The sequence below is a fragment of the Phyllobates terribilis genome, unplaced genomic scaffold (genome assembly GCF_046119375.1).
Source record: "Phyllobates terribilis strain yellow unplaced genomic scaffold, ASM4611937v1 Scaffold_7__3_contigs__length_470593459, whole genome shotgun sequence".
Classification (NCBI taxonomy): domain Eukaryota; kingdom Metazoa; phylum Chordata; class Amphibia; order Anura; family Dendrobatidae; genus Phyllobates; species Phyllobates terribilis.
Window position 1 is genome coordinate 429,374,042 of NW_027362767.1, and position 26,617 is coordinate 429,400,658.

At 39.8% G+C, this 26,617-nt stretch overlaps 1 protein-coding gene across 15 annotated transcripts in view; it reads left to right on the forward strand.

The window, feature by feature from the left end:
• The window catches only part of SYNGAP1 (synaptic Ras GTPase activating protein 1), a 389,983-nt gene that overhangs the window by 78,919 nt on the left and 284,447 nt on the right, over positions 1–26,617 (forward strand). For all 15 annotated transcript variants that reach the window (XR_012247524.1, XM_073642002.1, XM_073642010.1 and 12 more), the window contains exons 2-3: positions 5,593–5,714; positions 18,592–18,697. Coding sequence is in view for 14 of the 15 variants with exons in the window: in XM_073642002.1 (XP_073498103.1) it covers positions 5,593–5,714; positions 18,592–18,697 (228 nt within the window). In the remaining variant the exon portion in view is untranslated. The remainder of the gene's footprint in view (positions 1–5,592; positions 5,715–18,591; positions 18,698–26,617) is intronic.

The following is a 26,617-nucleotide window of genomic DNA, read 5'->3' on the forward strand; positions in this document are numbered from 1 at the left end:
GAAGTTTTCACTCACTGGTCACTAAAGCTATGAAATAACTGAACGTTCCTTTATGAGACAGCAATCTCTCCCGACTCCTCCGTAGACATGAGTTCTTGGCTCATCCGAATATGTGTGTGTTTTCAATGGGGAGAGAGGAGAAAACAGTCTTCTGTTGCAGTGACTTATCTCCCCTAATATCCAATGGATTAGGCATTGGAAATTCAACTGCCCAATCCTTCACTCCTCCGATATCATCTGTTGGGGCAGAGTTGGGAGTCCTCCATACACATCAAATGGTCGGCCAGTACCGCTGACATCAGCAGTTTTCATGAAATCACACCCGCCTCATCTGAACTGTTATATGCTGCAGATATTCTGCACACAAAAAAAAACCTTACCTGTCACGTTAAAAAATGCTATTAACCTTCAGATATAGGGTTAATCTGCAGGCTAATAGCGTTCTGAACCTGCCCGGTGCCTGCACTTAGACCCCCACTGCCAGGAGGAAATGAACTTTATTTCCCCCTGCCAGCGTTCGGCGTTCAGCGACTGGGGTGGTGCCGGCGTTGGTTCAGTCACCGCTCTCTGTATAGAGAGCACTGGCTGTAACCCCAGGCCCTGACTGACAGCAGGTTCTAATGCTGAGCTGCTGTCAGTCAATGCCGGGGGAACGCTTACAGCCGCCGCTCTCCATACATAGAGCGGTGACTGAACGCTCGCCGACACCACCCCAGTGATTGAACACTGAACGCTGTCAGGAGGAATAAAGTTCATTTCCTCCCGGCATCGGGGGTCTAAATGTCAGCACCAGGCAGGTTGAAAACTCCATTAACCTGCAGATTAACCCCATAACTGCAGGTTAATAGCGTTTTTTCACGTGAAAGGTTCACTTTAATTTACACTTTATGGAAACATGGCCTTAATGGAGCATTTTTACAGTAGACATTTGTCACCTATGCACATGTTTGAGACTGACTGAGACAGTGGACTACACAGAGCAGCTTTTTCTATTAGCGCCACACATGCTCAACCACTGTCCCATGTAGTAGACGCTAGTGATAGAGGAGATGTTGTGGCCAATTTTGGGGTGGGGCAGGTCCTATCCAACCAGGTATACGATTGTGGCTGGGACTTGAGGAGCCGCCCAGTCAGGCAGAATGGGTGTGTGCCTTCTAATAGCTCAGCGCAGTGTAAACAGCTCCTTGCTGTAGCCAATTGGGCACTACCACAGCTGATTTACATACTTCTGCAAGTTCGTGGTTATTGTTTGGATTTCTCCTGGTACACTGGTGCTACTTCTGAAGGTCTGATCCTTATTCTGACCTTACTAGTGACCCTGACCACGTTTGTTCTGTAATCCTTCCTGACTAACTCGGCTAACCTGACTTCGCTTTGACTGACCACGTACTATCTGACCCCAGCTGTTACTCTGACAATGGTTTTATCTCCCAATTTTGACGACCTTGGTTCTGACATTCCAGATTCTGACCTGGATAGTCAGACTATTCTTGTCTCAGGTTTGCTCCTCTGATCATTAGCCACTCCATGGCAACAACCCAAAGGCCCCATTGTAAGTCCAGATCCCTTTATCGATATTAAAGTGTGAAGGCTAGGGTTTCAAGAAAGTCTATCCAAAGTAGCATTTTTGGGCTGATAGGTACAGATAGATAAAGCACACTTTTAGTGGCTGTAAATGGAGTGTGGACTTTCAAAAACGGGGTATATTTATACAATTAAGCATGTAGAAACATATTGCAGGACAATCCCTTGAAAATGAGTTCTTCAAAGTTAGCAAGCAAGTTTTTCATGTTGGTATCTCAGGACCATATGGATGAAGCAATGTGCATTGGAGTCCATGGGAGACATTTATGATGGCCACGTATCAAAAGTGTGGCCAAAAGTTGTGAATTTTTGTTTGCCCTTTTTACACCACTGTAGATTGCAGAATGTGGTGCTCAGCTAAACAAAATGTATTCAGCTTATTTTCCTTTCCTGGGCATAGATTATTGTTTCCCAATATCTGTGGTTTAGGCCTACAGTTCCCTTTGTGATATTCAATGATCTGCAAGGACATGAAGACAAAAGTTGGGCTTTAGGTGGTCACTGAAGTAAATTTATGATAAGACCATCGTTGTAGAAAAACATTGTATGTAGATTTTTTAGAAAGGGCAGATATAGAATATTTTCATTTAGTCTTTGAGCTGGATGAACACTGGATGGCCAGGATGAAGATTTGGTGGTTATTAGAGTGCAGGCTTGTCTCCGCACAATAATGGGTGAGATGAAGCCTGGATGGTCCTGTTATGTAAAGTATGGTGGGTGCGGGGTAATATCCGATCAGGCTCTGTTTTTCTGATGCTTTAGTACAATGGAAGCTTGTCAGATCCCAGTGAAGATCGGTGCTGATTATGGAAACCTGATTGTAGCTGATTGCTATTGTTGGAGCAGGATAAAGCTTTGATTTTATAGGTTTGGAGGTATTTTAATGACAAAAGCACATATACGGCATGCTCTAAAAGTTAAGATGAGCACCACACCATGAAATCAGAGCTGAAAATATGTGAAGGGACGAGCAATGATGCAAAATAGTCCAAGAATGGCCCATTTCACACAGAAGACCAGCTTTGGATCTTCTGATCCGAACTCGGCAGCCTCATAGTCGTATATGAAACAGTAGAGCTTGAGTCAAGAGACTTGAGGCCAGTCCAGACAACACGGTTCATACACGGTTTCCACATGTAGGCTTTCTTCAAGCAGAGTAAAGGTAGCCGTCCACATTCATCTAATATCAACTGAACCCACTGATTTTGGCGAGACCGGACAATCTCTAATTTGTATTATGTCTTTGGCAGATGTTTGTTCAGCAGATGTTGCAGATCTACTTTTCTCAATTGTCCGCTGCTCTTAGAGCTGTCTTTGTCTATTCAACTTTCCCTGTTGAAAATGAATACATGGTCGGCAAAGCCCAGCATGCATGTATATGGGTAGGATGGGAGTAATAGCTAAGGAATGAACCTTTAACCAAGAGCTGTTGAGGATTACGTGGCCTTAAGGCAAAATACAACACCACCTAATGACATCACAAGACCTTTTATTAACCCTCCAGAACTCCCTAGATGATATTGATGATGATGGCCTCTATTAGTTGGGGCTTGTACCTTTGCAGGATATGAACTAGTAGAAACAGTCCCAAAGACAGTGCATAGGTAAAAGTGTCTTTCCATATTTTATAGTTAAGGCGTAGCTCTATGGTGTGATATAACATTATTATCGATGGGGATCCTGACCTTTCGCACCTCCTCCTATTACAAGAACAAAGAGACCCTAGTCCTTCCAGCTCATTTCCTGCACTGGGCAACCTCGTCTACCAGCTGTTCAAGGAATTGTAAAACTGTAAATGGGTGTGTATAGTTTCTATATGTTGGGTGGCTTCTACCATCTCTTTGCCGGTAAATACTCTGAGGAGCAGAAGTGCTTCACTAGAATTGCCGCCCCTTCAATCTGGGGATTGTTAGGGGTGATTAATGTCATACCTCCACTGATCAGTGAGTGATTCCATATCTGTCAATATATATACTTTTATGGGCAAAACCATTTCTGCAGATACCTTTTAAGACCTTGTGAAAGCAGAGAAATTAGATACACTGGGTACATAACAGTATCGGAAGTTGCATAAAAGTTCGGTGCAACAATTTGATGAGCTGTGTAAAATCGGATGGCTATGACAGCATCGCTAGAAAAAAATATAAAAAATGAAATTGTGAAAGAGGTGAAAACAGTAAGTAATGAGAGTTTATAAAGGCAAAAGTTATATCTAAAGCATAAATCAGAAAACTGCAAGATGAATGTAATTATAACGCAGGCAAAACGAATAAACCGGTCATACATTACTTGTTTTTAATTATGAAGGTGTGACCATGATGCAGATGGACTGGTAAAGAAAGAGCTAGACTTCTGAAAGTGCCACATCCGTGAATTTTACATGAAGAAAGAGGTCTCAGGAAATAGGAATTTTACTAATGCTTGAAAAAACTGGGAAAGTCTGACATAGGGGAGGATTTTACAGTTAAGACAGTCCATCCACTTGATGAGTAACTTAAATAGTGATATCTGTAGTCAGGAGGGTTTATCTACATTATAAGTAGCCTAAATAGTGATGTCTGTACTTAAGAGAGTCCATCTGCACCATGAGTAACCTAAATAGTGATATTTACGGGTAGCCTAAATAGCGACCTTGGTAGTCAAGAGAGTCCATTTACAGCATAAGTAACTTTAACATTGACCTATGTAGCCAAGATAGACCATCTGCACCATAGGTTGCCTAAATAGTGACCTCGTAGTCAAGAGAGTTCATCTGCATCATGAGTAACCTAAATAGTGACCTCAGTAATCAAGAGAGTATATCTGGAAAATTAGTAGCCTTAATAGTGACCTCTGTTATCAACAGAGTCCATTCGCACCATGAGTAGCCTAAATAGTGAAGTCAGTAATCAAAAGGGCCCGTCCACACCATGAAAAAAATCTAAAAAGTAAACTCTATAGTCAAGAGGGTCCATCTGTACCATAAGTGATGTAAAACTTAATCTCTGATGCAAAGAGGGTCAATTTGCACCACGAGCGATAATAGAGAAAGTGATCTCTGTAGTTTTAGAGAGTCCATCTGTATATAAGTGATATAAAAAATGACATCTGTGGTTAAGAGAGATCATCTGCACAATGAATGAAGTAAAATGGGACCTCCGTAGTTCTTGTTCATTATGCGTAACCTAAAAAGTGACTTCCATAGACGAGAGACTCCATCTACACCATGAGTGATGTAATACGTGATCTCTGTAGTTAAGAAAGTCCATCCATACTATGGATAGCTTAAAAAGTGACTTCAGCAGTCAAGAGTAATGTGAAACGTGATCCCTCGTAAGAGATTCCATCCAAACCATACATAACTTATAAGTGATCTCTATAGTTATAGGGAATCTGTCAGCCAGACTTTAACCCCAAACTATTGATATGTGCATGTACTGTAGCTGTTTCTTAGAGCAGTCCAGGGATACCTGTACATGGCCGGTCCATTCCTCTGTTACTGAGAAATCAGTGTTTGCATTGATATGCGATTGAGGCTTGACATACTATTGCAGATTTGAAGCCTCTGTCATCTGTCAAGCAGGAAGAGGTGGCGCTGGATGGGGAATAGAGCTGGAGTGACAGAGGCTTCAGATCTACCATAGTCCTTCAGCTTCATTAGCATATCAATTCAAACACTGATTTCTCAGCAACGGAGGAATGGCCCGGCCATGTAAAGATATTGCTGAACTTGTCTGTGAAAGAGCTACATGCAGATATAAATAGTTTGGAGGGGGGGGGGGTGGTGAAAACCTACTGACAGATTCACTCTAACAGAGTCCATTTTTACATTTCCTTCTGACTACTTTTTAAGGATGCCTTCTTTTTGGGGTGTGTATAAATTTGCAGTCCATCCATCCACACCTGTCACTGAGGTGTAGAATGTAGAGCATGGCAATAAATGTCACCAGAAACATAGAAAGCGTCATGTAAATGTTCCTGCAAATTGTGAATGTGAAATGAAAGCATTTTTTTCTTTTTGTCACTTAGATGCTCGAGGACCTCCCATGCATCGGATGCCCTACGTCACCTCTCCGTATGACCGCCCAGCTTGGAACCCACGATACTGTGTCATATCTGGAAATCAGCTTCTTATGCTCGATGAGGAGGAGGTGAGCGCTCCACTGAATAAATGTCTTTTTATCATGCGCTAATGGGGTGATTCTACACAAGTGCAAACTGGTAACGTCTCGGATGTTGCAGCAAAACATTCAGGGCCCCTATAAACAATAAATCTAACTGAAGACACCGATTTTATAAGGATCGGACCATCATATAATATGTATGCGGGCCTCCTGACACTTCTCCGACAGGTGATGTAGATAAAGGTCGAGGAGTTTGCATTCAAATCCCCGATCCTTTTGTTCTTCCTGGAGAGAATCTGCTCAGAGAGGAGTCTGGCAGCGGGGTTTACCTAATTTAACAATGAATTCTAGACTTAGCCGAGCGGCCATATGCATGCGGGACTCAGGAGAGAGAGCTGTCAGCCGAGTTGCTCATTCTTGTATATGGGTAAATCAGGAGAGAGAGCTGTCAGCCGAGTTGCTCATTCTTGTATATGGTGAAATCGGAAGAGAGATCTGTCAGCCGAGTTGCTCATTCTTGTATATGGGTAAATCGGAAGAGAGAGCTGTCAGCCGAGTTGCTCATTCTTGTATATGGTGAAATCGGAAGAGAGATCTGTCAGCCGACTTGCTCATTCTTGTATATGGTGAAATCTGAAGAGAGATCTGTCGGCCGACAGCTGTCTAGGGTGTATGAGCACCTTTAGGCAATTACATGGTAGGCATACGTCAGGCGGCTCTCGCAACACATGACTTCAGTGGAACTGCAACATATCCCATAGCCCATAGGTTCTCACTTAAAAAAAAGACAACTATCCTTTTTGCTTATTTTTTACTTAATTGCATCTTTCTGTCTGGGAAAGTGTAGTACATATTCTTTCCTATACAGTGAAAAAAAATTGCATTTTGACATGTACCAGCCCAATGTATACCAAAAGCTCACTCTTTTGGCATGCCCTAGGTGTATGAGGCAATGGACACTTTAGAAGTTTTACAGCAGGGAAGGCTAAAAACATGGATGTTTTACATGAGAAAAATTAGATTTAAACTTAGCCTAAGAAAAACATACACCTTACTATGGAACCTTATTTTACGACATCACTTTTTACAGTACTGTGGAATAAGTGTCCTGTGCCATCGTATGTTTGGAGTCTCCATTGCAGATTCTGTCCTGTTTGATGGTAAAGATCGTGTTGCATGCAGTGCCGGTGTCCATCTTTCAGTGGATCTAGCACGGGCACTATGGGTTTCAATATGCTAAGTAATCACAACACTGATGTGAAGAGAGACAAAAATTCATTAAGAAAATGTTGATTTAGTATAAAATGTATGTGGTGTCCACATGAATGTACGAGGTTATTTAGTGTGAACTGAGAACACCATGAAAAAAAGTATGAAAAGCAAAATACATTTTTCCTGTATCCTCTTTGCAAATTTTTTTTTATAAATTACACTCAAAATACAATATTTCTACCCTCTAAAAAATTTATGAGTGCCAAAATGTATAGAGAAAAAAAATCGCTGGGTCATTAAGACCTAAGCAGGTGCAGTCGTTATGGGGTTAATACTCAACCACTGCAAAAATCAGAGCGCTTAAAGCATCTTTATATCTATGGTTGGTTTTTGACTTTGTTCATGTTAATTTAAGAGCCCTATGCTGCATGTAATCATCGGGAGGATTTGATGTGTGCCTCCAATTTGTGATGAGTGTTACATTTTCAGCTTAATAGGCATATAGTGGGATCAGTCTGCAATAGGCTCGCACTGTTAAAAAAAAAAGTATAGTGCGGTCTACTTCACTATTCGAAACCACAAAAAAAGGTAAAATTATACAAACTGACCCGATGGAGGGCCAACTTATACTCTTTACATTTGGTGCATCTGCTTTTCAGATGTGCATGATCACTGGACACACATGCTCAGCCACTGTCCCCACAGCCGGATCCCTTCTCACTGCAGAAGAGTCACTAGAAATAGGTTTCTGCCCCACTGCAGTATATGGCAGTGTAGCTGAGAAGTCTACTGCAGGGGAAGTAAGCAGAGACTAGACCGTCAGCTGCCAGATGGCGGAGCAGACTGATTCTGTCCTTAGCCCACCTCTAGCAGCCCCAGAGTTGGTAAATACAAACCACCATATATCCTGGGAAACGCACCAAAAGACCTGTTGGTACACCCATATACAAGACCTGTCATAATCAAGGAACACTGTACAAGTTCTCCCCTTAGCTGAGAACACCCCACGAGAGCTGTCATATACTGGTAACACCCTACAAAACCTTCTGTATACCATAAACACCCTACAAGACTTGCCATGTGCATAAACATCCTACAAGACCTGCCATATACTAAGAACACCCCACAAAACCTGCCGTATACTGAGAACACCAAACAAGATCCACAGAATACTATAAACACCCCACAACACCTGCTGTAGATCAGGAATACCCCACAAGACCTGCCGTAAACTGGGAACAATCCACAAGATCGACCTTAGACTCCGAACACCGCACAAGATCTGCCATATAACAGAAACACCACGCAAGTCCTGCTGTATATCGGGAACACATCGCAAGATCCACCATATACTAGGAACACCCCACAAGACCTGACGTATATCGCTAACACCGCACAATACCTGCCGTATACTAGGAACACTGAACAACGCCTGCTGTGTACTAGTAACACCCCACAAGACCCGCCATATACCGAGATCACCTCACAAGACCTGCCGTATACCATGGACTTCCTACAAGACCTTGCTGGGAAAACTACACAATACCTACCGTATAGCAGGAACACCCCACAAAACCTGCCGTATACTGAGAACACCAAACAAGATCCACAGTATACTATGAACACCCCACAACACCTGCTGTAGATCAGGAATACCCCACAAAACCTGCCGTAAACCGGGAACAATCCACAAGATCCACCTTAGACTCTGAACACCGCACAAGATCTGCCGTATACCAAGTCCTGCTGTATATCGGGAACACATCGCAAGATCCACCATTTACTGGGAACACCCCACAAGACCTGACGTATATCGCTAACACTGCACAATACCTGCCGTATACTAGGAACACCGAACAACGCCTGCTGTGTACTAGTAACACCCCACAAGACCTGCCATATACCGAGATCACCTCACAAGACCTGCCATATACCATGGACTTCCTACAAGACCTTGCTGGGAAAACTACACAAGACCTACCGTATAGCAGGAACACCCCACAAGACCCGCCGTATACCGGGAACACCCCACAAGATCTGCCATATACCGGGAACACCCCACAAGATCTACCGTATACCGGGAACACCCCAGGCCTGCTGTTTTGGAGATGCCTTGACAGAGTTGTGTAGTCATGATAATTTGGTCCATCTTTTCTGCTTTCAAAACATGAACTTTAAGAACTGTCTGGCCACTGGCTTACTTGTATATCCCACCCATTTGAAACCATTGTCACCAAATAATCATTGCTTTTCTTTTCAGCTCTTCCTAGACTTAAGCTGGCCATATATAAGGTAGCTGTCAACCTTCCCATCATTTGGGCAATATTTTGTTTTTCAACCAAGTGGGTACTGTGACATAAACCAAGGCCACCCAGGGCCTTTTTTATGTGGGATTGGAGTAAGTAGAATAGAGTGTAGTTGTGTACAATCCATGTGGATCTGCGGAGGTGCGGCCTATATCGGCTTGACGGGCTGTGAAGGACAGTAGCCACTTTGAGACCTATAGCGGCACATGGTCGGACTAGGAGACGTCAGTTACTCTAGTGCAACCCGACTGATCTGTGATATGGCTGCAAACGCTGATAATCCAGATCCATCGATCCATGTGCTGTGATTACATCATTGTGCAGTTACCATCATATATCTTCACACCTTCCCCAAGGAACACTACCATTTTATTGTAAGAGGGCCCTCGGGCTCCTGGGCCATCTCTGCAGCTTGTATTATTAGACCACTGTATGCCACCCTCAGTCTGCGGCATCTCTGCACCTGGACGTGGTTTTGTCTGGCTTTCTGATGTGTTCCTTGCATGGCAGGACAAGGGGGGCAAAGGTAGGGGTCAGTCAGTCTGAGGGGAGCCGAGGTGATAGTGTGGTGGGAGCCTCTCTCCTACTCCCCGCGCAGAAGCTGAATGAGGCAGCTGATGGACGGGGGTATGTGGGAGGATTACAAGCTGCTCTCCCAGATCCTGTCCTGTCATTGTTACTGCAAGGAACTCTGAGCATTAGAGGGAGAGAGTGGGAGAGAGATAGAGACAGGGAAGGGAAGCGATGGGGGGCACAGATGGGGGAAAGAGGGAATGGCATGCAAAATGATGAGCAGGGGTGATGGGGATGGATGAGCACCACTGGGCTGCTGCTATATTATATATCTAGGGAATAATGCGAGGAGGAGATAGCCGTATGTAAAGTGATAGTGGACCCCCAATCAGGGTACACGAGGGGGAGACTGGGGTCGAGCAGTGGGTACAGAGCAGACACATAGATAGAGTGGGAAGGAGCAGAATAAGAAAGAAGGAGAATTAGAATACAGCAGTAGGGTCTATATTCACAGCCGCTGCTTTTACTTGTACAGGATAATTATTGTAATTAACCCGTCAGCCGAAAGTCCTGATCCGTTCCTCCAATCGGATGCAGAGAACAAAGCCATCGGCATTAACCGTTCCTAAGCTGGTGTGACACTGGCGGCAGGGCACCTAGGGACAGTCATTAAAGAGCAGGAGGCATGTGGAGGTCGACAGTGAGAGCGTGGAGAGGAAGGCACAGGTATAAAGGCTGAGGAGAAGGCACACGGGGACATATGAGAGCCCCTTATTACCTACTGTGCCAGAGGCCACCATAGGAGTTTGTGAATTGTGAGAACTCACGCACTTCTAGAATCAAATCCTGCATATTACGACATAATTAATGGCAATGTCCGATCCGGCCATAAAGTTTGATACATCTGTAATAACTCTTATATTCTTAGTGTAGTGACTGCAAAGTCCAATATCTCTTTGGCATCATCTTGGTATTTGCTGTGCAAACTTTTGATCCTAGTTCCACATGTGTTCCAGCTACAATCAAGGCTATGTTCACACAGAGTTCGACCCTATATTCAGTGGTACTGTCGGATCTTATATCCGAACCCCCGCAAAATGATTCACTGATGGGGCAATTGACTATTACGATGCAGTGTGCTCTGTCATACATCATTTTTGGCCGTACTCGCCTATTGGAGGTGGCCAGCAGACTAAGACTTGTTACCACCCTCAACTAGGCACATATGCCCCAAAATTATGTACGACACAGCACATTGTGACTCCATATGGATCATTATAGTCAATGGCCCCATCATCAGCGCTTTGCTTTGCTGGAGTTCGGATTTAAGTAGTTTTAATCTTGTTCATAGGAACAGTATTATAGTAATCATATTCTTGTACATAGGGGCAGTATTATAGTAATCATATTCTTGTACATAGGGGCATTATTATAGTAGTTATATTCTTGTACATAGGGGGCAGTATTATAGTTGTTATATTCTTGTACATAGGGGCAGTATTATAGTAGTTATATTCTTGTATATAGGGAGCGGTATTATAGTAGTTATATTCTTGTACATAGGAGCAGTATTATAGTAGTTATATTCTTGTATATAGGGAGTGGTATTATAGTAGTTATATTCTTGTACATAGGGGGCAGTATTATAGTAATCATATTCTTGTACATAGGGGCAGTATTATAGTTGTTATATTCTTGTACATTACATAGGAGCAGTATTATAGTAGTTATATTCTTGTATATAGGGAGCGGTATTATAGTAGTTATATTCTTGTATATAGGAGCAGTATTATAGTAGTTATATTCTTGTACATAGGAGCAGTATTATAGTAGTTATATTCTTGTACATAGGGGGCAGTATTATAGTAGTTATATTCTTGTACATAGGGGGGCAGTATTATAGTAGTTATATTCTTGTACATAGGGGGCAGTATTATAGTAGTTATATTCTTGTACATAGGGGCAGTATTATAGCAGTTATATTCTTTTACATAGGGGGCAGTATTATAGTAGTTATATTCTTGTACATAGGGGCAGTATTATAGTAGTTATATTCTTGTACATAGGGGGCAGTATTATAGTAGTTATATTCTTGTACATAAGGGCAGTATTATAGTAGTTATATTCTTGTATAAAGGAGTAGTATTATAGTAGTTATATTCTTGTACATAGGGGGCAGTATTATAGTAGTTATATTCTTATACATAGGAGCAGTATTATAGTAGTTATATTCTTGTACATGGGGCAGTATTAGAGTAGTTATATTCTTGTGCATAGGGGAAGTGTTATAGTAGTTATATTCTTGTATATAGGAGCAGTATTATAGTAGTTAGATTCTTGTACATAGGGGCAGTATTATAGTAGTTATATTCTTGTATATAGGAGCAGTATTAGAGTAGTTGTATTCTTGTACATAGGAGCAGTATTATAGTAGTTCTATTCTTGTATATAGGAGCAGTATTATAGTAGTTATATTCTTGTATATAGGAGCAGTATTATAGTAGTTATATTCTTGTACATAGGGGCAGTATTATAGTAGTTATATTCTTGTACATAGGCGGCAGTATTATAGTAGTTATATTCTTATACATAGGGGGCAGTATTATAGTAGTTATATTCTTGTACATAGGAGCAGTATTATAGTAGTTATATTCTTGTACATAGGGGGCAGTATTATAGTAGTTATATTCTTGTACATAGGGGGCAGTATTATAGTAGTTATATTCTTGTACATAGGGGGCAGTATTATAGTAGTTATATTCTTGTACATAGGGGCAGTATTGTAGTTATATTCTTGTACATAGGAGCAGTATTATAGTAGTTATATTGTTGTACATAGGGGGCAGTATTATAGTAGTTATATTCTTGTACATAGGAGCAGTATTATAGTAGTTATATTCTTGTACATAGGAGCAGTATTATAGTAGTTATATTCTTGTACATAGGGGCAGTATTATAGTAGTTATATTCTTGTACATAGGGGCAGTATTATAGTAGTTATATTCTTGTACATAGGGGCAGTATTATAGTAGTTATATTCTTGTACATAGGGGGCAGTATTATAGTAGTTATATTCCTGTACATAGGGAACAGTATTATAGTAGTTATATTCCTGTACATAGGGGGCAGTATTATAGTAGTTATATTCTTGTACATAGGGGCAGTATTATAGTAGTTATATTCTTGTACATAGGGGGCAGTATTATAGTAGTTATATTCTTGTATATAGGAGCAGTATTATAGTAGTTATATTCTTGTACATAGGAGCAGTATTATAGTAGTTATATTCTTGTATATAGGAGCAGTATTATAGTAGTTATATTCTTGTACATAGGGGCAGTATTATAGTAGTTATATTCTTGTACATAGGAGCAGTATTATAGTAGTTATATTCTTATACATAGGGGGCAGTATTATAGTAGTTATATTCTTGTACATAGGAGCAGTATTATAGTAGTTATATTCTTGTACATAGGGGGCAGTATTATAGTAGTTATATTCTTGTACATAGGGGGCAGTATTATAGTAGTTATATTCTTGTACATAGGGGGCAGTATTATAGTAGTTATATTCTTGTACATAGGGGCAGTATTGTAGTTATATTCTTGTACATAGGAGCAGTATTATAGTAGTTATATTGTTGTACATAGGGGGCAGTATTATAGTAGTTATATTCTTGTACATAGGAGCAGTATTATAGTAGTTATATTCTTGTACATAGGAGCAGTATTATAGTAGTTATATTCTTGTACATAGGGGCAGTATTATAGTAGTTATATTCTTGTACATAGGGGCAGTATTATAGTAGTTATATTCTTGTACATAGGGGCAGTATTATAGTAGTTATATTCTTGTACATAGGGGGCAGTATTATAGTAGTTATATTCCTGTACATAGGGAACAGTATTATAGTAGTTATATTCCTGTACATAGGGGGCAGTATTATAGTAGTTATATTCTTGTACATAGGGGCAGTATTATAGTAGTTATATTCTTGTACATAGGGGGCAGTATTATAGTAGTTATATTCTTGTATATAGGAGCAGTATTATAGTAGTTATATTCTTGTACATAGGAGCAGTATTATAGTAGTTATATTCTTGTATATAGGAGCAGTATTATAGTAGTTATATTCTTGTACATAGGGGCAGTATTATAGTAGTTATATTCTTGTACATAGGAGCAGTATTATAGTAGTTATATTCTTATACATAGGGGGCAGTATTATAGTAGTTATATTCTTGTACATAGGAGCAGTATTATAGTAGTTATATTCTTGTACATAGGGGGCAGTATTATAGTAGTTATATTCTTGTACATAGGGGGCAGTATTATAGTAGTTATATTCTTGTACATAGGGGCAGTATTATAGTAGTTATATTCTTGTACATAGGGGCAGTATTATAGTAGTTATATTCTTGTACAAAGGAGCAGTATTATAGTAGTTATATTCTTGTACATAGGAGCAGTATTATAGTAGTTATATTCTTGTACATAGGAGCAGTATTATACTAGTTATATTCTTGTACATAGGGGGCAGTATTATAGTAGTTATATTCTTGTACATAGGAGGCAGTATTATAGTAGTTATATTCTTGTACATAGGGGGCAGTATTATAGTAGTTATATTCTTGTACATAGGGGGCAGTATTATAGTAGTTATATTCTTGTACATAGGAGCAGTATTATACTAGTTATATTCTTGTACATAGGGGGCAGTATTATAGTAGTTATATTCTTGTACATAGGAGGCAGTATTATAGTAGTTATATTCTTGTACATAGGGGGCAGTATTATAGTAGTTATATTCTTGTACATAGGGGGCAGTATTATAGTAGTTATATTCTTGTACATAGGGGCAGTATTGTAGTTATATTCTTGTACATAGGAGCAGTATTATAGTAGTTATATTGTTGTACATAGGGGGCAGTATTATAGTAGTTATATTCTTGTACATAGGAGCAGTATTATAGTAGTTATATTCTTGTACATAGGAGCAGTATTATAGTAGTTATATTCTTGTACATAGGGGCAGTATTATAGTAGTTATATTCTTGTACATAGGGGCAGTATTATAGTAGTTATATTCTTGTACATAGGGGCAGTATTATAGTAGTTATATTCTTGTACATAGGGGGCAGTATTATAGTAGTTATATTCCTGTACATAGGGAACAGTATTATAGTAGTTATATTCCTGTACATAGGGGGCAGTATTATAGTAGTTATATTCTTGTACATAGGGGCAGTATTATAGTAGTTATATTCTTGTACATAGGGGGCAGTATTATAGTAGTTATATTCTTGTATATAGGAGCAGTATTATAGTAGTTATATTCTTGTACATAGGAGCAGTATTATAGTAGTTATATTCTTGTATATAGGAGCAGTATTATAGTAGTTATATTCTTGTACATAGGGGCAGTATTATAGTAGTTATATTCTTGTACATAGGAGCAGTATTATAGTAGTTATATTCTTATACATAGGGGGCAGTATTATAGTAGTTATATTCTTGTACATAGGAGCAGTATTATAGTAGTTATATTCTTGTACATAGGGGGCAGTATTATAGTAGTTATATTCTTGTACATAGGGGGCAGTATTATAGTAGTTATATTCTTGTACATAGGGGGCAGTATTATAGTAGTTATATTCTTGTACATAGGGGCAGTATTGTAGTTATATTCTTGTACATAGGAGCAGTATTATAGTAGTTATATTGTTGTACATAGGGGGCAGTATTATAGTAGTTATATTCTTGTACATAGGAGCAGTATTATAGTAGTTATATTCTTGTACATAGGAGCAGTATTATAGTAGTTATATTCTTGTACATAGGGGCAGTATTATAGTAGTTATATTCTTGTACATAGGGGCAGTATTATAGTAGTTATATTCTTGTACATAGGGGCAGTATTATAGTAGTTATATTCTTGTACATAGGGGGCAGTATTATAGTAGTTATATTCCTGTACATAGGGAACAGTATTATAGTAGTTATATTCCTGTACATAGGGGGCAGTATTATAGTAGTTATATTCTTGTACATAGGGGCAGTATTATAGTAGTTATATTCTTGTACATAGGGGGCAGTATTATAGTAGTTATATTCTTGTATATAGGAGCAGTATTATAGTAGTTATATTCTTGTACATAGGAGCAGTATTATAGTAGTTATATTCTTGTATATAGGAGCAGTATTATAGTAGTTATATTCTTGTACATAGGGGCAGTATTATAGTAGTTATATTCTTGTACATAGGAGCAGTATTATAGTAGTTATATTCTTATACATAGGGGGCAGTATTATAGTAGTTATATTCTTGTACATAGGAGCAGTATTATAGTAGTTATATTCTTGTACATAGGGGGCAGTATTATAGTAGTTATATTCTTGTACATAGGGGGCAGTATTATAGTAGTTATATTCTTGTACATAGGGGCAGTATTATAGTAGTTATATTCTTGTACATAGGAGCAGTATTATAGTAGTTATATTCTTATACATAGGGGGCAGTATTATAGTAGTTATATTCTTGTACATAGGAGCAGTATTATAGTAGTTATATTCTTGTACATAGGGGGCAGTATTATAGTAGTTATATTCTTGTACATAGGGGGCAGTATTATAGTAGTTATATTCTTGTACATAGGGGGCAGTATTATAGTAGTTATATTCTTGTACATAGGGGCAGTATTGTAGTTATATTCTTGTACATAGGAGCAGTATTATAGTAGTTATATTGTTGTACATAGGGGGCAGTATTATAGTAGTTATATTCTTGTACATAGGAGCAGTATTATAGTAGTTATATTCTTGTACATAGGAGCAGTATTATAGTAGTTATATTCTTGTACATAGGGGCAGTATTATAGTAGTTATATTCTTGTACATAGGGGCAGTATTATAGTAGTTATATTCTTGTACATAGGGGCAGTATTATAGTAGTTATATTCTTGTACATAGGGGGCAGTATTATAGTAGTTATATTCCTGTACATAGGGAACAGTATTATAGTAGTTATATTCCTGTACATAGGGGGCAGTATTATAGTAGTTATATTCTTGTACATAGGGGCAGTATTATAGTAGTTATATTCTTGTACATAGGGGGCAGTATTATAGTAGTTATATTCTTGTATATAGGAGCAGTATTATAGTAGTTATATTCTTGTACATAGGAGCAGTATTATAGTAGTTATATTCTTGTATATAGGAGCAGTATTATAGTAGTTATATTCTTGTACATAGGGGCAGTATTATAGTAGTTATATTCTTGTACATAGGAGCAGTATTATAGTAGTTATATTCTTATACATAGGGGGCAGTATTATAGTAGTTATATTCTTGTACATAGGAGCAGTATTATAGTAGTTATATTCTTGTACATAGGGGGCAGTATTATAGTAGTTATATTCTTGTACATAGGGGGCAGTATTATAGTAGTTATATTCTTGTACATAGGGGCAGTATTATAGTAGTTATATTCTTGTACATAGGGGCAGTATTATAGTAGTTATATTCTTGTACAAAGGAGCAGTATTATAGTAGTTATATTCTTGTACATAGGAGCAGTATTATAGTAGTTATATTCTTGTACATAGGAGCAGTATTATACTAGTTATATTCTTGTACATAGGGGGCAGTATTATAGTAGTTATATTCTTGTACATAGGAGGCAGTATTATAGTAGTTATATTCTTGTACATAGGGGGCAGTATTATAGTAGTTATATTCTTGTACATAGGGGGCAGTATTATAGTAGTTATATTCTTGTACATAGGGGCAGTATTGTAGTTATATTCTTGTACATAGGAGCAGTATTATAGTAGTTATATTCTTGTACATAGGGGGCAGTATTATAGTAGTTATATTCTTGTACATAGGAGCAGTATTATAGTAGTTATATTCTTGTACATAGGAGCAGTATTATAGTAGTTATATTCTTGTACATAGGGGCAGTATTATAGTAGTTATATTCTTGTACATAGGGGCAGTATTATAGTAGTTATATTCTTGTACATAGGGGCAGTATTATAGTAGTTATATTCTTGTACATAGGGGGCAGTATTATAGTAGTTATATTCCTGTACATAGGGAACAGTATTATAGTAGTTATATTCCTGTACATAGGGGGCAGTATTATAGTAGTTATATTCTTGTACATAGGGGACAGTATTATAGTAGTTATATTCTTGTACATAGGGGACAGTATTATAGTAGTTATATTCTTGTACATAGGAGCAGTATTATAGTAGTTATATTCCTGTACATAGGGAGCAGTATTATAGTAGTTATATTCTTGTACATAGGAGCAGTATTATAGTAGTTATATTCCTGTACATAGGGAGCAGTATTATAGTAGTTATATTCTTGTACATAGGGGGCAGTATTATAGTAGTTATATTCTTGTACATAGGAGCAGTATTATAGTAGTTATATTCCTGTACATAGGGAGCGGTATTATAGTAGTTATATTCTTGTACATAGGGGGCAGTATTATAGTAGTTATATTCTTGTACATAGGGAGCAGTATTATAGTAGTTATATTCTTGTATATAGGGGGCAGTATTATAGTAGTTATATTCTTGTACATAGGGAGCAGTATTATAGTAGTTATATTCTTGTACATATTGAGTAGTTTCTTAGTGTCATGCTTTTCCTCCTCAGGCCTGCACTAGGTATAACACAGTATTTCAGGTATGCCGGCAGTTTCCCTGTAATCCCTGTGGTTTTTCTTATATTTTTCTTTTATAGCTGTAATGCTGTCTAATATAAGTTTTCTATTTTTTTTACAATCACTTGGGATTATTGGCTCCAGGGTTGTTTCCGGTGATTTATATCCTCTATATTATATTTCCTTTATTTTAGGTTCACCCACTGTTAATACGTGAGAGGAGAAGCGATCCTACCAGAACCAAATTCTTGAGGCGCACGGTCAGCGTCCCCGTGGAGGGGAAGCATCCTGACGAACACGGTACTGACAACCCTTCATTATTTGTCTTTATATATTTAACATGGAAATGTGGTGACAATGTAATAACAGTTCCTAACCTAGGATGATGCATTACATTATGCATATGCAATATAGTATTACATGGAGATAATCTGCTTATTGACCCTGCAGTGAAGCACGGAGACGGCAGAGTATCCGCCATGGAGACATTGAGTTGTAATGATCCCATAACGTCAGAAATAGTAAATCCCAGGAGGATATAGGGGTCTGAGCCTCGTAATGAGAACATACAATGCTGCTAGTGTTATAATTGGGCAACCTATATTATGTCTATATGTATTAGAAGTAGTAATAAGAGAGATTAAAAGGGTTGTCCACTACTAGGACAACCCCTTCGCATTCCTCATGTTTGTCCCATTGAAATAAAAATACTTATACTCATCTCCCATTCCGGAACCGTTCCAGCGGTGCCAGCACTCATCGCCTTCCCGGGCCTCATGTGAGGTTGTGACATAACAGGAGCCCAGCGCCCAATCTGCGCTGGCTTCACTATCCCCACCTTTGGACGTATTGAACATCAACAGGAAGCCAGGGCTGCAGCTGCTCTCTGACTCCCTCTTGATGTTCGATTAGTTCGAAGATGGGGACACTGGCGCCAGCGCTGCTTGGGCAGACGGCTCATTTGACCTAACAACCTCACCAGAACTCCGGGAACGTGAGCGCCGACACCACTGGAACAGCGCTGGCAAGTGAGGTGAGTTAAAGTGTTTTGATTTTAACAAGGCCAAAGAGTTATTCCCATCTTTAGAGTTGGAATAGGTGATAACCTGCAGGTATGTGGAAGTCCAACTATTGAGACCGCACCGGTCCTGTCAATGGGGCTCTGTTACCCAAGAACGAGGCTCTGCAGAGCCCGGTCTGCATAGTGTGGCAGGTCAAGCTCAACATCTGCCACCTTCATTTTCTATGGGACTGCCAGCGCCTGCTTAGATTTTTTAAGGCAGTCCAATAAGAATTACTATGGGCATCCTGGCTCTGCAAAGCTTTCTTTTCGGAAATGGTGGAGGGCCCAAAGGTTGGTCCCTTGCTATTATGAGTAGCTGATAACTTATAAAACTTGGATAAACCTATAAAGGTGAACTCCCATCTTATAAAGCACTGGCATATCACTTGAAAAGCCCATCGTTTTATGATCTGTGGTTGTCCAAGCTTTGAGACCCCGATTAATCCTGAGAATGTGGGGTCGCTGTTTATCTAGGAACGCATTCTTTTCACTGTTTTTTCCATGCTGTGCTCCATTCATCTGCTATGCTGCGAATTACAGCACAGCCCCATTCACATCTAAGTAGTAGGAAACTTTCAGATCGGACGCAGTGCAAGACCAGCGAGGTGCCCCCATCATTTTCAGTATTAGTAAAGTTTCACAACTGGTCAGAAAATGATTGCATATCTGTGAAGATCAGAGTTATGGGTTGTAATAATCACCTACTGATGCAACTATTTTTTATTCCTTACATCCATGGTTTTACAACAACTCTGGGTAGATGGCCAAAATACATTGCCCCCCCCCCCGTCCACAAGATCCCCTCCCCTGTTCCGGTAGTCCCAATGCCGGTGTCTCCCAACTTTTGTTTGGCCCACAGACTTCGTATCTCTCACCAGTATAGTCTGTAGTCACAGTCCACGCTCCTCCAGACAACAGATAACACGACCGAAGCACGTATCTAGCAGCAATAGTCCTTAAGAAAGTTCCTCAAATCCAGGCGACATATCCCTCTACCGTAGAATGTGTGTCCAGCCCAGCAGGCACTCGATTTCCAAACTCTATAGGTCATCCATCCATGGGCTCCAGGACCTCAGCCATAGATCCTCACCCCTCGACCTCATGCCAGCAACTCCCTAACTAAACATGTGGCTTATTGTCCTCCCTCCCTGGGATCAGCCCCCTGAATGGGCAGAAGTGTTCACCCCCCCCCCCCAAAGCTAACTGTGTATTGGTAGAGATATTTTCTTGATGCTAAACCCATCACATGGGACTGCATGTGAGACCCCCTGTGGTGACGGCTCAGCTGGGTCTACTATCCTCATCCACACAGTAGGACTAGTGTCTGGGAGAGTAATGATTGCGTTCCCTGATTACTAATTTTGGGTCTGGCCTTATGTATGCATAAGATCCAGGCTGCACATTTTCCTCTACTTATTGTCACTGAATGGAAACATTGTTTCCTGAGGCTGAACTGACGAGCAAGCAAATCTATAATGGAACATAACAATAAGATTGAGGCAACTGGTGCTCCGTGCTGTAAAAAGTCTGCATCCCTTACAGCTGCGGATTCTGCTATACGTGCATAGGTCCAATAGTCTTATAACAAGGCCAACTCCTCACAATATCCTTTGTAATGTGTCATCACCTTTTATGATGAGAATACTGCTATAAATACTCACACCAGCTGGTATACAGGTGATATACATGACGCTTCTTGTAACACTCCTATAACAATTGGCAAAAGTGATGATGTAGGACACAGAGATATAAGGACATAGACTACCTGATACCAGAAGACAGATGGACATGATGAGAGGTCCTGACAGCAGCATCCAGGAAGGGAGGATCCGAAGAAGTTGCCTCTCGCAGCTTGTGCACATATAGATGTTAAGTGGTGATACAGAGTTACACTGATGATACAGGGATACACTGATGATACAGGGATACACTGATTATATAGGATGCACTGATGATACAGGATACACTGATGATACAGGATCCACTGATGATACAGGATACACTGATGATACAGGATACACTGATGATACAGGACGCACTAATGATACAGGACGCACTAATGATACAGGACGCACTGATGATACAGGATACACTGATGATACAGGATACACTGATGATACAGGATACACTGGTGATACAGGATGCACTGATGATACAGGGATGCACTGATGATACAGGATACACTGATGATACTGGATTCACTGATGATACAGGATGCACTGATGATACAGGATGCACTGATGATACAGGGTACACTGATGATACTGGATACACTGATGATACAGGATGCACTGATGATACAGGATGCACTGATGATACAGGATACACTGATGATACTGGATACACTGATGATACTGGATACACTGATGATACAGAGATACACTGATGATACAGGATGCACTGATGATACAGGATGCACTGATGATACAGGATACACTGATGATACAGGATTCACTTATGATACTGGATACACTGATGATACAGGATACACTGATGATGCAGGATACACTGATGATGCAGGATACACTGATTATACAGGATACACTGATGATACTGGATGCACTGACGATACAGGATGCACTGACGATACAGGATGCACTGACGATACTGGATACACTGATGATACAGGATGCACTGATGAAACTGGATGCACTGATGATCCAGGATACACTGATGATCCAGGATACACTGATGATCCAGGATACACTGATGATCCAGGATACAATGATGATACAGGATACACTGATGATACAGGATGCACTGTTGATACAGGATGCACTGATGATACAGGATACACTGATGATGCAGGATACACTGATGATGCAGGATGCATTGATGATACAGGATGCACTGATGATACAGGATACACTGATGATACAGGGATACACTGATGAAGCAGGATACACTGATGATACAGGAATACACTGATGATACAGGAATACACTGATGATACAGGATACACTGATGATACAGGAATACACTGATGATACAGGATGCACTGATGATACTGGATGCACTGATGATACTGGATGCACTGATGATACAGGAATCACTGATGATACAGAATGCACTGATGATACAGGATACACTGATGATACAGGATGCACTGATGATACAGGATGCACTGATGATACAGGATGCACTGATGATACAGGAATACACTGATGATACAGGATACACTGATGATACAGAATGCACTGATGATACAGGAATACACTGATGATACAGGATGCAATGATGATACAGGGATACACTGATGATACAGGGATACACTGATGATATAGAATGCACTGATGATACAAGAATACACTGATGATACAGGATGCACTGATGATACAGGAATACACTGATGATACAGGATGCACTGATGATACAGGATGCACTGATGATACAGGATACACTGATGATACAGGACGCACTGATGATACAGGATACATTGATGATACAGGATACACTGATGATACAGAATGCACTGATGATACAGGAATACACTGATGATACAGGATGCAATGATGATACAGGGATACACTGATGATACAGGGATACACTGATGATCTTGAATACACTGATGATACAGGACGCACTGATGATACAGGACGCACTGATGATACAGGATACACTGATGATACAGAATACACTGATGATACAGGATACATTGATGATACAGGATACACTGATGATACAGAATGCACTGATGATACAGGAATACACTGATGATACAGGATGCAATGATGATACAGGGATACACTGATGATACAGGGATACACTGATGATATGGAATTCACTGATGATACTGGATGCACTGATGATACAGGATACACTGATGATACAGAATGCACTGATGATACAGGAATACACTGATGATACAGGATGCAATGATGATACAGGGATACACTGATGATACAGGGATACACTGATGATCTTGAATACACTGATGATACAGGACACACTGATGATACAGGATACACTGATGATACAGGATACATTGATGATACAGGATACACTGATGATACAGAATGCACTGATGATACAGGAATACACTGATGATACAGGATGCAATGATGATACAGGAATACACTGATGATACAGGATGCACTGATGATACTGGATGCACTGATGATACTGGATGCACTGATGATACAGGAATCACTGATGATACAGAATGCACTGATGATACAGGATACACTGATGATACAGGATGCACTGATGATACAGGATGCACTGATGATACAGGATGCACTGATGATACAGGAATACACTGATGATACAGGATACACTGATGATACAGAATGCACTGATGATACAGGAATACACTGATGATACAGGATGCAATGATGATACAGGGATACACTGATGATACAGGGATACACTGATGATATAGAATGCACTGATGATACAAGAATACACTGATGATACAGGATGCACTGATGATACAGGAATACACTGATGATACAGGATGCACTGATGATACAGGATGCACTGATGATACAGGATACACTGATGATACAGGACGCACTGATGATACAGGATACATTGATGATACAGGATACACTGATGATACAGAATGCACTGATGATACAGGAATACACTGATGATACAGGATGCAATGATGATACAGGGATACACTGATGATACAGGGATACACTGATGATATAGAATGCACTGATGATACAAGAATACACTGATGATACAGGATGCACTGATGATACAGGAATACACTGATGATACAGGATGCACTGATGATACAGGATGCACTGATGATACAGGATACACTGATGATACAGGACGCACTGATGATACAGGATACATTGATGATACAGGATACACTGATGATACAGGATACACTGATGATACAGGATGCACTGATGATACAGGATGCACTGATGATACAGGATACACTGATGATACCGGACGCACTGATGATACAGGATACATTGATGATACAGGATACACTGATGATACGGAATACACTGATGATACAGGATGCAATGATGATACAGGGATACACTGATGATACAGGGATACACTGATGATCTTGAATACACTGATGATACAGGACGCACTGATGATACAGGATACACTGATGATACAGAATACACTGATGATACAGGATACATTGATGATACAGGATACACTGATGATACAGAATGCACTGATGATACAGGAATACACTGATGATACAGGATGCAATGATGATACAGGGATACACTGATGATACAGGGATACACTGATGATATGGAATTCACTGATGATACTGGATGAACTGATGATACAGAATGCACTGATGATACAGGAATACACTGATGATACAGGATGCAATGATGATACAGGGATACACTGATGATACAGGGATACACTGATGATCTTGAATACACTGATGATACAGGACGCACTGATGATACAGGATACACTGATGATACAGGATACACTGATGATACAGGATACATTGATGATACAGGATACACTGATGATACAGAATGCACTGATGATACAGGAATACACTGATGATACAGGATGCAATGATGATACAGGGATACACTGATGATACAGGGATACACTGATGATATAGAATGCACTGATGATACAGGAATACACTGATGATACAGGATGCACTGATGATACAGGAATACACTGATGATACAGGATACACTGATGATACAGGATACACTGATGATACAGGATGCACTGATGATACAGGATGCACTGATGATACAGGATACACTGATGATACAGGACGCACTGATGATACAGGATACATTGATGATACAGGATACACTGATGATACAGGATACACTGATGATACAGCATGCACTGATGATACAGGATGCACTGATGGAACTGGATACACTGATGATACAGGATACACTGATGATACAGGATACACTGATGATACAGGATACACTGATGATACAGAATGCACTGATGATACAGGAATACACTGATGATACGGGATGCACTGATGATACAGGAATACACTGATGATACTGGATGCACTGATGATACAGGATACACTGATGATACAGAATGCACTGATGATACAGGAATACACTGATGATACAGGATACACTGATGATACAGGATGCACTGATGATACAGGATACACTGATGATACAGGATTCACTGTTGATACAGGATTCACTGATGATACAGGATTCACTGATGATAGAGGATACACTGATGATACAGGGATACACTGATGATATAGAATGCACTGATGATAGAGGAATACACTGATGATACAGGATGCACTGATGATACAGGATACACTGATGATACAGGAATACACTGATGATACAGGATACACTGATGATACAAGATACATTGATGATACAGGATGCACTGATGATACAGGGTACATTGATGATACAGGACGCACTGATGATACAGGGATACACTGATGATACAGGACGCACTGATGATACAGGGATACATTGATGATACAGGATGCACTGATGATGCAGGGTACATTGATGATACAAGGACGCACTGATGATACAGGATACACTGATGATACAGAATACACTGATGATACAGGATGCACTGATGATACAGGGTACATTGATGACACAGGATGCACTGATGATACAGGATGCACTGATGATACAGGAATACACTGATGATACTGGATGCACTGATGATACAGGATACACTGATGATACAGAATGCACTGATGATACAGGAATACACTGATGATACAGGATGCACTGATGATACAGGATACACTGATGATACAGAATGCACTGATGATACAGGAATAAACTGATGATACAGGATGCAATGATGATACAGGGATACACTGATGATACAGGGATACACTGATGATACAGGGATACACTGATGATATAGAATGCACTGATGATACAGGAATACACTGATGATACAGGATGCACTGATGATACAGGAATACACTGATGATACAGGATACACTGATGATACAGGATGCACTGATGATACAGGATGAACTGATGATACAGGATACACTGATGATACAGAATGCACTGATGATACAGGACACATTGATGATACAGGACACACTGATGATACAGGATACACTGATGATACAGCATGCAGTGATGATACAGGATGCACTGATGGAACTGGATACACTGATGATATAGGATACACTGATGATACAGGATACACTGATGATACAGGAT